At 39.7% G+C, this 17,134-nt stretch overlaps 1 protein-coding gene across 2 annotated transcripts in view; it reads left to right on the top strand.

Annotated features, from left to right (window-relative positions):
* The window catches only part of CCDC60 (coiled-coil domain containing 60), a 64,826-nt gene extending 50,078 nt beyond the window's left edge, over positions 1-14,748 (top strand). The window contains exons 7-11 of one of the 2 annotated variants that reach the window (XM_075434470.1): positions 1,626-1,800; positions 7,057-7,147; positions 9,830-9,961; positions 12,559-12,748; positions 14,184-14,748. In XM_075434470.1, coding sequence (XP_075290585.1) covers positions 1,626-1,800; positions 7,057-7,147; positions 9,830-9,961; positions 12,559-12,748; positions 14,184-14,297 — 702 coding nt within the window. In that variant the 3' untranslated portion in view covers positions 14,298-14,748. Of the gene's footprint in view, positions 1-1,625; positions 1,840-7,056; positions 7,148-9,829; positions 9,962-12,558; positions 12,749-14,183 lie in introns of both variants that reach the window. The other variant, XM_075434468.1, reaches the window with a different exon arrangement.
* The last annotated feature ends 2,386 nt before the right edge of the window (positions 14,749-17,134 follow it).

The following is a 17,134-nucleotide window of genomic DNA, read 5'->3' as shown; positions in this document are numbered from 1 at the left end:
GTGGGAAGAACAAAATATTTAGGTAAAAGATAACTAGCTTCTTGCTTGCACTTGCCCCCTTTTTTTATGACCCAGAGTCATGTACTGGTACTTGTTCACACAAACAGGTCTTTTTCAGTCAAATGGGAATTTCAGACTGGTATCCTGGAGGCCTTATTTGAGCAAGTTGTAGTTATGATTTGTTTGGTTGGCTTTTTACACAGAATTTAAAGCTAAAGTTGAATGCAAATGCCAAATGTTAAGACCTTTAAAGAAAGCAGGATTCACTTGCCACATTCAAAGCAAAGGAGAAAACAAGTAATTCAGATGAAAGCATTTAAAGAGTAAAGTTAAGTTAGTACTTGAGAGGAAATTAAACACCAGAAAATCATCTGTAATGCTCGGTAACTCTTTTACTATCTTTCTGAAACCACTGAAGGGCTTTCTTTTTGAAACTGTTGAAGTGACTGGAGGAAAATGATGGGAGAATGAGTGATACTTAGGAGTATATCTAGGTGAACTCAGTAAAGAACCAGTGGGTTTCTCACCCTGTAGCACATTTTACATTTTGATCTCCAGCAGTTTGCTGAAGCTTTTAGTTCCTTGCTTTGCCCCCCTGTAAGGCTAAATTAAACAAGTTTTGTGAAGTGCTTTTAGAACCCCAGGTGAGACACTCTTAGAAATATGAGCTGTTCTTACACGCAGGCTATTTGCTCTTATTATTTGTCACCTGCAGCTCGTACCGTCATGACATAATAATTAAAATCATTCAATAGAAGGCTACGATTTCTGTTGGGGCGTAAGCAGCAAAAGTTGTGAAACTTTTGAAGGACAAAGATTGTGTTTTTATGCAAATATCCTTCCTGGTATTAGCAAACAGAGGGGGAAAGTCAGCAAGTCACATAAACAACAGAGTTGTTTCTAAATAGGAGGCTTTCTGATTTTTCCATACAGTTCTACCAGTTCTCTAAAGTCAGGTTCAAATGAACATGGGCACAAGAAACCAAAGTCCATGTCAGTCTTGATGTATCTTTTAGCATTTACGTTGCTGAGAATTTTTCTCCCTCCCTGAATTAATGACTGTTTCCTTTCTCTCACTTGCACTAATATTAACTGAACACTGCTTTTCATAGTTGATATGAAACTTCTAGTGGAATTATTAGGTTCCTTCAGGGGCATTTGTTTTATAATACTTATTGTTCTAGTTATCAAGCCTGCAGAATTCAGTCTGCTTTCAGATTTCAGTTTTACATTCCTGTCACAGGAAATTCATTTGCCAGGTTACTGGGTGTTGGGAGGAGACCTGAATGTTTATCAAAACTACTTTGACCTATTCTTCCCTATACACAAGAAGATTTCTCTATTACCACCCGTCTCTGCAGTTGCAGTGTTACTCATTTCCAAATTAGCTTAATCTGTTGGCATTAATGCTATAGCAGAGGAGTATTGAAGAAATAAAACAAAATGAAGGAGGTCCTCCCAAGAAATCATTAGCTTGTTTGAAGTCACTGGAGAAACAAATCTATGAGGTTACAGGAGGACCCAGGAGGTTCTAATATTGGAATTAGTTACAGAAGTATGATTCTTTGTTGTCAAATCACTATAGAAAAACCCTCATTTCTATTAATTTTTTCTATTATGTATAGAAATACACCAGGAAAGCACGATACAGTCCACTTAAGAAGATAAACAAGACCTCTATCTCTCAGCTTAGCAATCTGTCATCTCCCTGTGGTCAAACCCCTTATGGCAGCGAAACTTCCACTGTGCTTTGCTCTGAAGACAACGTCAAGATTAATGTAGCTTCATCTGATGTTACAAGTGAGTTGGCACAAGCTAAAGAACAACCTCTTTTCCCCTGTAAGTTACTCTTGTTGACTGCCAGTATCAAATGGATTTGTTTTCGGTGTTACTAGGGAGAACCTACATCAAAGGCACTGCTGTGTGTACCAATGTATTTCTCTTTAGGCATATGGAACTTTGTACAAGTCTCTCTGTGCCCTCCCTGTTAGCAAATTGGTTTAAAGACAATATAATCCCATGTAAATATTAAATAAGAGTTTTAATTAATATTCATTTACAGCAGTTGTATAATCAGACTGTCATCCACATCTATAAGGTCCAGCAGGCAATGAAAACAGTGAAAATCTTTTCTGCCATAGACAAATGATCCACTGAAGATGTATCTGTGGAACTTAAGGAGTTCTGTTTAACATGGGGGTTTCTTGCTCTGCATTCCTCCTACTCGTCCATCAGTGATTACCTGCACTTGACAGACCTGACAGAATGGTTTATCTGTTAGCTCTGCAGTGTGTTCCAGTACAAAGCTAGGTAATCTTAAGTCTTTTCCCTTCCTTCTAAGAAAAGCTGGAATAGAACAGAAAAGCATGCTAGCATCTAGTACTGCTAATTACCTTTCAGTTGATATTTACATTATCATTATTAGGCTGACATCATGCTCTGCTAAATTACCAGTCAGGAAGGAGCTCTTGGAGTCATTTGGGACAGTTCTGTCAATGTTCATTAGCTATCAAAAAGGCAAGAATTCTAAGAATGAAGTGGAAGTAAAAGCAGAAAACATGTTATGCAAAAATACAAATGTTTTGTATGTGTTTCTTCAGTTCCAATCCTTCCAATTCAGACAGGCTGGTATCAGAAGTGGTAAAGTTTGATGGAAAAAAAAAAAAAAGTGGTGAGGTATGTTAGAGATACAGAATAGCCTCCATGTGAGAACCAATTAAATAGACTAGGGCTCTTCAGTGCAGAAAAGAAACGGCTGAATACAAGGTTATGACAGATCTCTGTAACATCATGAAGTGCATGGAAAAAAGTGATTAGAGAGTGGTTATTCACAAGTTCCCTTGACACCAGATTTATGGCACGCCAAACTAAATTGTCTGGCAGAAAATTTAAAGCAATGGGAAATGTGTTTGTGTAATGCATGATTAAACTTAGGAATTCGTTGCTACAATTTATTGCTAAAAGTATATTCAAGTCCAAAAGGAATTTAAATGAATAGAAGAAAAAACAATTAATTGCTCTTAAATGTAAAGGAATGGATACAATCTCTGGGTCTGAAAGACCTTTAGGTTCAGACTCTCAGACACTGGGTGGATATATCGGGAAGCTTGCGCTAATATCATACACTACCTACACAGCTGCTGTTGTCTGTGGCACTGAGCACAGATGAATGGCCTTCCTATGATATGAATAGGAGTAGTGGAGAATTCAAAGCTATAATTTCAAGCAATTTATTTACAGATATAGGTGAACAATTGGTTTGTGTGTGAGATGAGATTTGAAAATAATCTTGAGCTGTAACAGCTGGGAGCCTCTGTTTGCTGCAGGACATAAAGAAATATCTTGCATGCGTGATGTAAGGGGAGGATGTTGAGTGTACCCTTTGGAACAACATCTATCATGATTGCCTGTGCTTTCAGGGAACTGAGTTACCAGTCTGGTCCTCTCAAGGATTGTGTTCCTAGCTCTAAAAAATATGGGAAGTTAGTTTCTGCAGGGCAGCTCTGTAGCAAAGGTTGGATTCTATAAGGAATTCTGAAGCTGCCAGAATCATGTTTAATCCTGGATTCTCATTATAGGATGCTTCATGGACAAATCAGAAATGGATTACAAGTACAGTTGCCCTGTAGTCTTACACAAAGCTTCCTGAATTTGGGGTATAACTCATACAGACGTAATTTTCAGAGCACACACAACCTTAACTCACACGTACACATACATATATTTAAAAAATGGGAAAGAGGTTCTGTAGTAGGCAGCTAATCAGTAGATACAACTGAGTGTGACTCTTACAGAAAGATTTTAAGGAAAGAATTCATAACTCAATATAAAGCCTTTTGTCCAACGTCATTTAGATGCTGTTGTTTGGGGACGGATGCTATAGAATGTCTGCTTATACAAATTTGATTTTTCAGTGCTGTTGGCTGAGTGAGGACCTGTACTAGTCCAGAAGTTTAAATGTTACCTCACGTTGACAAAGGTCAAAGTGGAAGCTGCAGTTTTTGCAGCTGTGGTTTAACAACAGGTCACTGCTGAGGTAGTCTTAGTTATCATTCAGTCAATGGTTTTACAAAGCAGATTAGTGTTCTAAGCTTCTTTCCTTCACCACATTTGAAAAAAATTCTCTTTTTGTGCAGACAGAGACTATATGTTCTAAATGTACTGAATGTAAGCCTAATTCTTGATGGTTACTGTGTAATGAAAAAGTGTGTATGCAGATCAGCTCAAATGAGATTCATTTTCTTCACACCAAGAAGTAAAATGTGAGACCTATATCTGACAGATTAAATGCTAACTGGATTTTATCCCCAAAGCTTTCCGGCCAGCAGTTTGGCTTTGAATTCTCAGTCAAAAAAATAGCTTTAAAAGAGGAGGTATAAATATTTGTGGAAAGAATCTTCATTATAAAACTTATATGTGAATTTGGGCCTTTTCTTTGGGATTGATCAGTGTCTTTTGATTTATCATTGTTAGAGCCTTGCAAAACAGGTAAATATTAGTACCCCATTTCACAGATGATTAACAAAGGCATAGAAATCAAGGTCAGGTGAAATTACTACATTCCTCTCTGCTGTTTTTCTCTTTTCTAATGAATGTCTGACTAGCTCACAGCTATGGAGGTTAATATTTCAACAATATTATGACTATGGACAAGTTTTTGAGTATTTATTTTCCTGATTTCTCCAGATGGAGACTAGGAACATGTTATAATGCTACAAAATGGAGGGCAGAGGAGCTGTAAGGAGGAGCTGTACCTTTATGGTATTAGCCCTGGTGTGCTTCCTGTCATCTCCCTCCAAAATCTGCCAACAGGACTGCTTTCAGGAGATGGGTTTCAGATATCCAAGCTACTCAATCTTCTCAAATGTTAACCATGAATAGAAAGGACTGGGTTCTACTCAATCAGCCGAAATGGTAACGATGAATAGAAAGGACTGGGTTATTCTAAGAAGGGGTCTGACTCTGCATGCCAAAACCAGATGAGATCTGCATGCAGCCTTAGCTCAGTTTTAGCAGAGGCTCTCTGCCCGTATTGATGTCCGGTTTAAGGCTCTGTGGGGGTCAGCCGTTATACTCAAACTGCTCCTCAGCTCTAGAAGGTTCGGTGGCGTAGCCAGCATCTTACAGGCTTATGCTTTGAGGCTAGTAAGGGTCACAGTGGAGCCATCATTAGAAGCAGTCAGTGCTAGAACTTAGGAGTTTCTACTGGGACCTTGGCACTCTGAAACTCACCTCGCCACAGCTAATAGAGGATCTTCATTGTAAGCATGGGTCTTAAAATTTTAGCCCATTAGCTGGTGCCCAGCAACTTGTTCCATCCATGTCTTAAATTTACAAATTCACAGTGTAATATTTAGATCTATACTTCTAACAAGTAGAAATAGTTTGTGCTGCTGTTTAACACAGCCAACATTCAGCAGTCATTTTCTATTATACTATATGTGGTGCTTCACAAAAACGTAGCAAAAGGACTTTTTGGGGATTACAACTTCAAGGTGTTCAGTGCTCAGTAAAATGTCGCTTATTACCATGTAGGACATGTTGAACACCTCAGAGGATGACTTGGAATTTGAGAGCTAACACTGGGATTTTTAATAACAAGTGTGACAGTTTTTTTACTGGATGAGCAATTGGAGGGAATAACGCAGAGAAGATGGCCGTCTCAGTGTCTCTCCAGGGGTTTGGCAACACAGCAGGAATGAAACAGCAGTGAGAATGAAAACAAAGGTGTCAGTTTGAAGGAAAACAGTGAGTGAAGTTGGCTTTCCAGGTATTCAAGGGAGAGGAGAATATAAGCATTCCCATTACAGTGGAAGGCAGAAAGAGAGTAAAGAGTGTTATCAGTGAGAGACACCTGGATAATCTGGAAACTGTAGCCAATGAAGGGCTACTTGGGGACATGTCTTAAGTTTTAGTGGATGCTGGTAAAGAGACACAGAGTGGTAATTAGATACCTGTTGATGTTAAATGTATTGAACTCTGTATGACGTTAAAAGAAGAAAAGCAAAGTGATGCAGTAGACTTAGAAATTCAGAAGACGACAGCTCAGCCAGTAGAATGCTAACAGCACAGTACAGGAACTGAAAATAGACTTTCTGCATAGTTTGCTCAAATCTACCTGTTTTTCTAATACAGTATTTTTATAAGCATCTGTTGTCGTTTAGCCCCAGCCGGCAACTAAGTACTAGACAGCCGCTCGCTCGCCCCTCCCCTTCCCCCCCAGCAGGATGGGGAGGAGAATGGACAGAAGGTAAAACTCTTGGGCTGAGATAAAGACAGTTTAATAAGACAACAAAGTAAATACTAATAATAATGAATATGCAAAACAAACTGTATACAATACAATTTTCTCACCACCTGATGACCGATTCGCAGCCAGTCCCCGAGCAGCGATCACAGAACCTGCAGGTTTCCCAGAGCTCATGAATTTCACATAAATCACCAAACTCATGGGAAAAAGACTGAACTGCTGGACAAGACAGGATTCGAACTCACTGAAAAGAGAGAGAGAACCCTGCCTCCCGGCCAAGCTCCATTTATAAACTGAGTATGACATCCATGGCATGGAATATTTCCATTGGCCAGCTTGGCTGTCTGTCTGTCTGTGCCCCCGCCCAGCTCCCGCCCACCTGCTCATTAGCTGAACATGGCAGACTGGAGAACGCCCTTGATTTCTTAGCAACAGCTAAAACCATCGGGGTTATCAACGCTGCTCTTGTACTAAATCCAAAACACAGCAGCTACCGGGAGGAAAATTCACTCTATCCCAGCCAAAGCCAGGAAAACATCTAATGTAAAAAATATTTAGTGTATTCTACTTGATGGGGTTTTTTTCACAGCTGAAAGAACAAAGCTTATGTTTTCAAAAGTGATTAATGAATCAAATGCATTCATGTTTGGGTACCTATCTTGAAACCTCTTTAAAAAGCTGCTTTAATTTTTAGAAATACTAAATAGCAGGTTTCTTTAGGATGTCTCATTCAGGACAGCATATATGGCAGGGTAGAGAGGAATGCTATTGAGTTGGCATGCTTTTACAGAATTTCATTTTATCAGCCCTACAGAAAGTCACCCAAATGATACATGAAGAGGTGTCAAAAGATGTCCATAAACAAGAAAAGACGGTTAAGAAGACTGGACTGCAGCGGTACGTTACCTGATGGGTTTGTGAATGACTAGGAGAAGCCACTCATCAGGACAGAGCTTATGATTTTTGGGGTTTTTTTTTTGGTTTGGGGGGTTTTTTTCTTTATTCTTTTTTTGGCCCCCCCCCTTCCCTGAACAACTGAATTCAGCATTCAGTGAATTCATATGACATTTTTTAGCACGGGTGGCAGAATAGCCCATTTTACTGCTGTGCAAGCAGCATGTATTTTCTGGAAAATAACCTATGAATCTTGCCGTTGCAAACACAAGATATCTTATGCTCCAGCAGCTTTGTAGAAAAAGCGATGATCTGTCTTACTCCTGTAGAATTGTTTCTGTTTCTACCATTGCATTTTTCAGTAGTCTCTCTATAAGATTTCCAGCCAAGCTTACATGAGATGTGTTCCCCCATTACTCAGTTCTGTGGTGGTTCTACAGCTGTGAGATCAACATGACAAACCGTTCTTACAATTAGACTTTGCTGAAATATTTTTTCCTTGAGTTGAGGTCAATAGAAATAAATTTTGAACCTGGATAGCTTCAGCAAGTCTGTATATTTAAGAATATTTTATCAGCATCTGTAGAATTTTTCATATTCTGGAGAAGGCATACTGTACACTATTATAAACTTTGTTGTGTCTTATAGTTTGTTTCCAGTGGCTCAGAAGAACTGTAGAGTAAACAAGCCATTCGTTAAGGACCAAGAGAGTATAGCATCAAGGAAGCAGAGGCCCAGAAGGCAGGGCTAAGGGTACAAATTTGTTTTTGAAGCACATCGTGTGCTGAATCAACTCAGCTCTATGTATGGAAAGCATTTGGCATGCAGATGTCCGAGAGCATTTTACTCCATGAGACCAGAGCAGGCCAGTGAAACCTTGCAGCATTTAGTACATCTCAATGCAACACAAAGGCACTTTCCTGGAAGGAGGTGACTGGAATGAAAGATGGTAAAAATCCAAATTTAGTATCATTCACAATTTTCTTTTTTTTAAATTCATTGAATTCTGTCATAAATTTGACAAATTAAAAAAAACTGTAAATGATACTAGATTTGGATTTTTACTGAGAATAAGAAGATCTCAGAATTTATGTGGGCTCACATCGCTGTATGTTCTGAGCAACACAGGTGCTTATAGCAAAATGGTTACCACAAGATGTTAATTCCAGTTTTCTGTGTTGTTGCAGCTGCCATATTGGCTCTTTCATTAAAAGCAAATCTAACTTGTGTGCCAATATGTGGCAGAAGTTCACAGCAGTACATGAAGCAGCAGCTTGTTGTTGACATGATACTCTAGAGAGCCTTGAGAGGCAGGAAGAGACTGTTTTCTGTATGCTATTAAAACACTACACACCTTGCTTCTGACCAGATTTAGGACTTGTCTTCAGGCCTTTGAAAGATGCGTTTATATGGATTGACATTAAAATAAGAATATAAGGGTGACGATAGAAAGTTTTATGACGGACTGTACAAAAAAATACATTACAGGTTAAATATTTATAGCAGTGTTCTGGGATATTTCTGAATTACTTCTCTGGAAATAGTTTTGCTAAAAGCATTGAATATATTTACTTTGGATATCGTAGTCCTTTTCACCCAAAGGCAGAATAATAAATTCAGTCCACGTACAGTCTGTATGGCTGTCTTATGTTTTCAGTTCAGAGATCACTGTATTGTTCTTCAACATTATTTTGACTCCTCTCATAGCAGCTGTTGCAATGTCCTCTCTCAAGGCCTTTTCCCAGATTAGAGACACTTCTGCCTTGTTGGCCAGCCGAAGCCTGTCATCCATTTCCTTTCACCCAGAAACATTTGTCTGTGATGTTTGTGCAAATTCTTTTGTCTCAGTAAGCATCAGACCTGAAATCTTTCTCTACATTGCTGTTCTGAAAGGTGTTATATGCACAGTTTTCTTTCCCCCTCACTTCCTCCTTTTTTCCAGTCTTCCGTTCCATTTTGTACTTAGATTTTTTTTGTTCCCCAAGTCTTCTTTATCTGGAACTGGGTCCTTCTTTTCTTCCCTGAGCAGCTGGTGTGACTGCATAAGGAACTAATCATTCCTGCATCCTGCAGTATGGAAGGACAAGTCAGATGGAACCTTACTACTTGGAGCTGTGTTACAGCCGCACAAGTGTATTCTATGTGAATAGCATTTGGAGATGAAACCTCAGTTTGGCAGGATATAGTACACGTGATTTATTGGAAAGAAAAGTGGATGTTTATTTTTGTTATAACAAAGTAGTACTTTTTGTAGGAATGCACACGAGCCCAATATCTGGGTTGAAATTCTAGCTCAGGTCAGTCTTTTCCACCTCTCTGCTGTTGTATTTTAAATGATATTTTACCCTAAATCACTGTGCAGTATTCTGTTCGGTTTTAAGCAGTGGATACCCGATAGAAAGCGGAAGTGGAATTTCAGTTTAAATGTTTTGATTCTGAAGTGTGTTTCTTACCTACAGCCTAGAGTGGATATAAAACATTAACTCTTTTTAATATGTTTGTAAAAATATGAATGTATACAGAACAGTGCAAGAGCAAAGATTATTAGTGAGTGTCCACAGACTGAACATTTAATGTGTTCTTCACAATCATTGTTTTCTGCCTTCCTTAATATCTTCCTAGTTAACTATGCAGAAGTATGGTAATGCATAAAACACAGCTTTAACTTTTAAGGCTTTTTTGTAGGAGGCAGGAAGAGCGATGTTGTCAAAAATTCCAGGCTTTGAAACAACTGAAGTATTCCAGAAAAGACATGGAAAGGTTAAGACAGCTGGGCGTGAGACCTGAAAGAGAACGTGATGAAGATGGACCAAAGTGGTAAGGAGGCACAGCAACTCTCAGTTCAGATGAAATGGTCAGGGTCCCAGAGTTCTGTCTTCAGTACAAAAAGCTTTTTTTCCTCTTCATTTTTTCTCCTCAAAGCAAAGTATAACTAGAAACCATTGAATCTGTTGCTGGAAATGCAGGCTTTTCAGACTGATAGCAAGAAAAGTACAGATGTGATCTCTAGGAACCGATCTCAGCCTGCTCATCAAATAGGTTAATTGGAAACGGTAAGAAGGGATAAGGAAGAGTTCCTTACCAGTCATATTGGGCAAAAAGCACTCAGTCCTTGCATTCAAACACCCTCCCCAGCACAGACCTTTACAGCTGACTACTTCTGTCACACTGTACCCCAAAGATGAGAGATATTGTCTAAATGTACATGGGTTAGTTTCACAGCTTCTTACTGAACTGAACATTCGCAGTACTAAAACTGATGGCAAAGGAGACTTTGACTCTAGCTGTCCATCCATGTTAAAAAGAAAAATATATCCCTGCCAATGTTTATGAACTGCACATAGATAATATTGCAACAATTACAAGGGCAAGTAGAGCAATCACCTAAATGCTTCCTAGTACAGCAATTCTGCAGATGACTAGTGTTTTACGTTTGAAAGGATATTAGCTGTATCCAGTGATCAGCTTCCAGATACACACCAGAAATAGCCTACCAGAATACCTCAGCAAGCTCACAGCGTGTTCTCTACTGCCCTGTCCATGAAAACTCCTTGGATGCGAGATTACAGAATATGCAAACTGCATGGAATGTTTTTTTCTCAGCCTGTCCTCTTCTGCTCTCGTTGCTAGTAAGCCTTCTGTCCTTTATAATATGAGATAATGAAAAGTCCATTTCTAATCTCAGGTCTGAAATGCAGGTGGCCCAGGACATATCGGGAACACATCAGTTATGCATTAATGAATAAACCTAGTCTTGGCCTGTCTAGCAGAATTCTGATTTTAATTGTCAAACATACATGCTCCAGCTGTCCCCCAAATTTAAGATTTGACATGTAAATAAGCCCTGAAACTGGAGTGGATGTGGTTTTGCTTCTATACTTACTGTTCTGCTGGAAGAAGCCTTAATTTGGACAAAGCTCTGTGAGTATAGAGGAGACTATCCTGGCAGGGCCTTTTACTTTTCCCCTTATGCAAGAATAGTTCTACAAGTCCGCTGTTCTATGAAAATGGTGCTTCCATAGTGAGGAGGCTCTCTTGCTGTGACTGTGCCAGCATAGTTAGACAAGTGCAGCTTTCCATGCCAGGGCCTGTTCTGCAAAGTGCGATCCGTATGGGGTATGAAGAATGAAATCTCTCACAAGGCTGGTCAACCGCCTTCTGGAGACACAAGTCACAACAGAGAAACTGCTTTCACCATACCACTTGTTTCGTTTACAGTAGGGCTGGTTTTTCCCATACTCTTGCAAACACTGCCTTGCCAAGAAAGCTGAAGTGCAGTACGAACACTTTACTGGTATATGCTGTCAGTCTGGTTGTCTTATCTCTCTCATGAAGGTGAGGAAAAAACAAAAATATTATCAAATGAGCAGTGTGATATAAGAGTACACTAAACATAGCTTCCTTTCTCAAATGAAGTATCTTCATGCACAGATGGGTTATAAAAGGCCAGTGTGTGACACAATTACGGTAACCTGGATAGTCCAGCCAGTGATAATGAGGAGTTGGCTATACAGCCATACCTGTACCAGCAGTGTACTACTGAGCGTAGAACTGGCCCTAGTGAAGACAAGAACCTACGTGTTTCCCTTTTTACTGGTTTAAGGAAGAAATTCCTTACCCCTCTCCCATTGTCCCAGTAACATGTATCCTAAACTGGAGGGAGGCAGCACTTCTGCTTATCTGTTGCCAGATCCTCAGCCCTTTTCAATGAAAGCCACAGCACACCCCAATCATGTACAGCCTAGAAAGGAACATCAGTCTCCAGGACTGTCAAAGCAGCACTGCAGAATTTATACAGAACATTAAAAAAAAAAAAAGGCAGTCTTTTCACAAGAGTTTTACTTTTATTGTAATGTGTAATTCTGCTTCTGAATCTCTATATTCAGAGTGAAATGGTAAAGACTGCATGTTACAGTGCACTTACATCAGTGAGATTTATGTCAGCATACAGAGAGAGGAGAATGATGATAGCACAGGGAAAAGGGATGGTGAAGAGAATCAGAAAGTGTGTCAGATCAGGCACTGACTGCACTGGAAAATCTGTAGAGGCTAAACAAAATAAATAGAGAAAAGATGAAGAGGACAAATTTGTAGTAAAATGGAAACATTTGTTAGGTTTTTATTATTTCCTTTCATACCCAAGTTTGTTATCCAAAATTTAAATGAACAATGAAGAATCATCTATTTCAATGCCCTGCAAAGGGAATTGGTGCACAAGTCCAATAAAGTAAAGCTGTTTCACATTATTCACTTGGAATTACACTGGGTATTGCATTCCCCAAAGAGCCATTTTTTCTGTGGAAGTTATGGAGGTGGTGAAGTGGCAGAAATGCCAGGCAAACCCAGAGTTATTAATCAGATACGCATTTGTTCCCATGGCTTCTCTTTTATTGCTGTTCTTCTTTCTGCTAAAGGTTTCCTGTATTGCTTGCCAGACTCCCAGAGTCTGTGAAGAGTGACCATTATGTACAGAAAATCTTAAAGAAACTGGAAAAATACGACAAGACTCGTGACTTGAAAATTCATCCAGACACCTTTCTTAAGGCCCTGGCTAATCTACAGGTGTGGGAGCTGTGTTCTCCAGAAATTGCTGCAGCTGTGGAGGTGAGATGAGTTCAGTTCTTGATTTCCTCTGGGATGAGGGTGGGGAGAGCAGGCACCTATGGGTGCAATTCATGCAGTGGAAAGTTACCAGATGAAATAATTTAGGATCTCACTAAATGAAGATGCTACTCTTCACCTTTTACAAGGCACTTTGAACTCCGCAGAAGAAAGACATTATGACAAGCATTGGATTATTAATCAGTATCATTTTATTATTACATCATTGTGGATTTATACAGTGAAAGAGACATCTGTCATAGATTGTTAGGACACCTGAAGAGAAACATTAACTTGTTGTGCCCTGAAAAGGCCTGTCATTCCCAGTAGTTATATCCATGAGCTATTCAAGTAATGTATTACGTCACTGATCCAGGAACTCTGCAGGTATCTTCGTCATCTTCAGCAACGTTAAAAAAAGAAAAATCTGCTTCTCAAGATCTTAAGTTGGGCTCAACTTTTGTAGTTCTAGAAGCAATTGACAGAAGAGAAAGGACCCAAGAAAGGAAAGGGAGTACATTTAGCATGTATACCAGTATGTAGCCTAACCAGGTAGCTAACTTACAAACAATGGCAATGGTGCCACCTTCTGTTTTTTGTTCTCATCACAGTTATCTCTCCTAGTCTACAAGATCGACAGAAATCTCGGAGAGGCAGCAGGTTACTGTGCATCTTACATATATTAGCACCCAACATGTTGAGATCAGACTACCTGTATTTTCTTGATGTCTTACAAAAATAGTCATTTTGTGTGTGCCTAATTTGCATATCCACTAACCAGAGAGGCAGCTTTGTCTTAATGTTCAATATATAAGTCTCTGTTGCTTGCTGGTTTTAGATCTATTTCTTTGCTGTTTCCATTCTGTTCCCTGTGTATTTTGATTCCTCATATTAGTGCAACAGTGACAGAACAAAACACGTGAGCGTAGCTGAATCTGCTGTCTCCTTATTTATACGTCTTTCAAAAATAGCCGCAGAGGAAGGAGGGCCTTGGTGCTTCTTCTGACTGGAATAGACAAAGAAAACTGTCACATTTTAGGAGCAAGAAGAGTATTACTGAATGTGACCTGTCTGATACTGACAGAGATTCCACATGAAGTTCTTATTTAACTTCAAGTTTCTTTAATGTATGTACTGCAACAGTAGGTAGAAGACAGCTGCAAGTTTAAAACACATAGACTTGACTTGGAAGGATTCAGGACATAAATTGCAATGAAGATTGTAGAGTTTTCCTTTTAACTCATTTTAGAGCATATCCAGTTGTTCTGGAAGTTGTATTAAAAATGTTTTGGTGATATAAAGCACTATAACTGTTTGTAGAAACCATTACATTTATTCTGTTGTCACAGTGGTGAAATTTTTCCGTGTTATCTCTCTCTCTCTCTCTTACACATAAATCAAAATCTGAGGAAATAACTTTTGTTTTGTTTTGTTTCAGTTTGTACGTGAAAGTGTTGTGCAGATGCCAGAAGAGGATTTCAGCGAGTGGTTTCAGGAAAGAGTAGACCCCTCAGTGCACAGTCCTCCACCTCTTAATCCAGCGGCCACATGAGATGATTTTCCAGCCACAACTTCAAGCAGAAAACTACTGCCTGTTGAGATCTGCCTCAAAGACGACTAGGGGAGAGGAGTTAACTCCAGGAAGTCCCACTGACCACTCTTTCACAACTGAAATTTGTCCCTCTACAGTGCTCTGCTGGCTGTAGTCGGCCACAGAAAATAAAATCTAAATACTGTTGCTCTTTTCTGTATGATGTCTTGGACCCACTGTCAAATTTCAACCTCATCTAACCATGTAGGTTGTAGACTGAGTTTCTAATCACTGATCGGGTCATTTCTACAGACATTCCTCTAACAACACCTACAGTATAACAAGCATCTACTTAGTACAGATATACTGATTTCCATATCTAAATAGCATTGGCTCTGTTTGCTCTTCGTTTTAGCTCTTTATAAAAAATATCCCAAGCACAGGGTAGTTGTAAGGTTTAAGACAATTCTTTTTTGCATTAATTCTTTTTTGTAATTCAGATATCTGATTTTTGCATTGATTTTATTCTGTAGTTATTTTGTGTTTATGGATTAATTCTTGCCTTATTAAAATCAGTACTGAAAAACCAAGCATCCTTAGATGCATTTCCCAGGTTTTCACCTGAACGTATGTTTCCCCCAATTACCTTAGCATATGTTTGCAATTACTCTGCTGGGTAAGACAGTAGAATGACACCCCTGAACTCGCAGACAGTAAATGCATGACCTTTGTGAACCTGTCTGGGCTTAGCCATGTATTTCATGGGGGGTCACAATTGCTGGGTAATGGAATCAGTGACCTTCTAAGCTGATGATCTTAATGAGCTGCTTACCTGCCTGTCCAAGCTTCCAGAGGACCCACTGGGGAGAAATGCTGTTCATCCTTCAGCCGCAATACGGGGAAACAATGCCAGCTCAGGGTCCGGGTGAGTACAGTGACCACTGATGTTACCAAGAGATAAATTTTTTCAAGGAAAAGAGCCAAGAATGCAGATTTCTTTGACTTAGACATCAGAGAAAAGTAAGCTCTTAAAGTTCTGTTGTGCTCCCGCTTTTCTCATTCTGTGTGCGGTGGCGATAAGCTAGCATTTGTACAGGTAGTGAAGCCATATTTTTCCCTGTCCATGCTTTTCTTTCCCTCTATCTCAAAATCCAGTGGCAAATTTCCATCCAAAACTCTGTAGGACTGACCTAGTGCCCAGTGGATGAGCAGGATGAGGTCTCACTGACCTGTGAGACCTCAACTCCGCTGTTCACTGCATTTTTCCATTTCTTTTAACTTCTTTGCAGACCTCCGTGGGTTTTGAGAAACCCCAGTTCTGCTGCTCTTTTGGGATCATTTTACCATGATCTGAGTCACGTTTCATCATCAGTGCTGTTGTGTTACCCTGTGGTAACAGCTGATACTACATGCAAACAAAACTAAATCTCAATTTAGCAGCTTGAGAGCTTCTGGTTGAACTGTGGTTAGATAAGGTGAAACCTTCGTAGTGGTCCTTCCTCACTATATGTAAGTGCAGATATAAGGTTGTGAGTTTTCCTTGCATATAAGAAATAGAAACAAAGGGTCTTGTCCTCAGCTGGAGTACATGAGCTGTGCTGCTGAAATGAAGACTTTATACCAGCTGAGCATGTGACCTCCTGTGACAACGGCTCTTCTCTCTCCTATTGTCACCAGGTAACAAAAGGGATGACTCCTCTAGAAAGAAGATAGATTGCCTTTTCTCCTCCTCTAGCACCAGCCTAATGAAAAATGTGCTGCTGCTTTTACTGTGAGGTGGAGGGGAGCTCCTCTGGTGCAAAATGGCAGCTTTGCTTTTCCTGCTTCTTGACAAACTTACAGCTTCCTCAGGCAAGATCCTCAACCTTACTCAAGTATTTGTCTCCCAATTTAAAGGACCGAAACAGTACAAAGAGGCCAGAGGTCCACACCCAGATGAAATAAAACTTGGGCTCTTTAAACTTCTGGGTTATTTTCCTGCAGACAGCTTGGATTCTCTCACATATGTCCATGAACATCTCACAATCTTCAACTCGCTGCTTCAGTAGATCCTTGCAAGGTAGGGTCAAAGTAATCCATTTAACACATTAGAGATGGATACACCAAGAGTCCAAACAATTTGCCAGAGGTTATCAGAGCATGTGGTAGAGCTGCTGAGTTAGTGTTCTGTGCACTCCTCCTTCCTCCCATTCTGTTCTGGTCCTTTACAGTTTCAGCTAATGGGCCAGTCATTCACAAGTTCCATTAGCCAAAACAGACTGTGCAAGCTTGGGCCGGTCACTTACTTTGTGCACTGGAGCGGTTGTTTGAGGGATTCAGACATTGAACTCACAGACAGAATCTTGATCCTGTTTCCCGCTGCCTGATGTGTTCCCAGTGTTATTCACACCCCACCGTCCTCAGGTTACATATCTGTGAAACTGAAATAACATTTTCCTGAGTCTCACTAGTAGCAGAGCAGGAAGTTATTATTGCATCAGAATGGCTTGGATGACAAGTGTTGCAGAAAAACTCAACAATTAAAACAGTAAGTAATGCCTCTCATCATTCACCCTTCCCTTCTGCTTCACAACAGTTCTGAAATTGTCGTCTCTACTCTCTTTTCATAGGAAAGATTTCATCATGGTAGAAAAGAAGCCACCATCCTATCACATCAACAACAATACTCCCACTGTGCTTTATATTGGAGATAAAAAGCAGCATCTTATAAACAGGGATTATAAAATAAACATCTCTGTCTTGGAGATAGGCTGTTTTACTGTGAATAAATGTCACAATCATTGTAGGGATATTCAGACATCAGAGTACATCTTTCTAATTAGAATTTCAGCTTTATGTATCACCACTGTATTCTGTTG

Source organism: Opisthocomus hoazin, chromosome 13 (genome assembly GCF_030867145.1).
Source record: "Opisthocomus hoazin isolate bOpiHoa1 chromosome 13, bOpiHoa1.hap1, whole genome shotgun sequence".
Classification (NCBI taxonomy): Eukaryota; Metazoa; Chordata; class Aves; order Opisthocomiformes; family Opisthocomidae; genus Opisthocomus; species Opisthocomus hoazin.
Note: the sequence above shows the minus strand (reverse complement) of the source record. Positions and strands in the feature narration are given on the sequence as shown.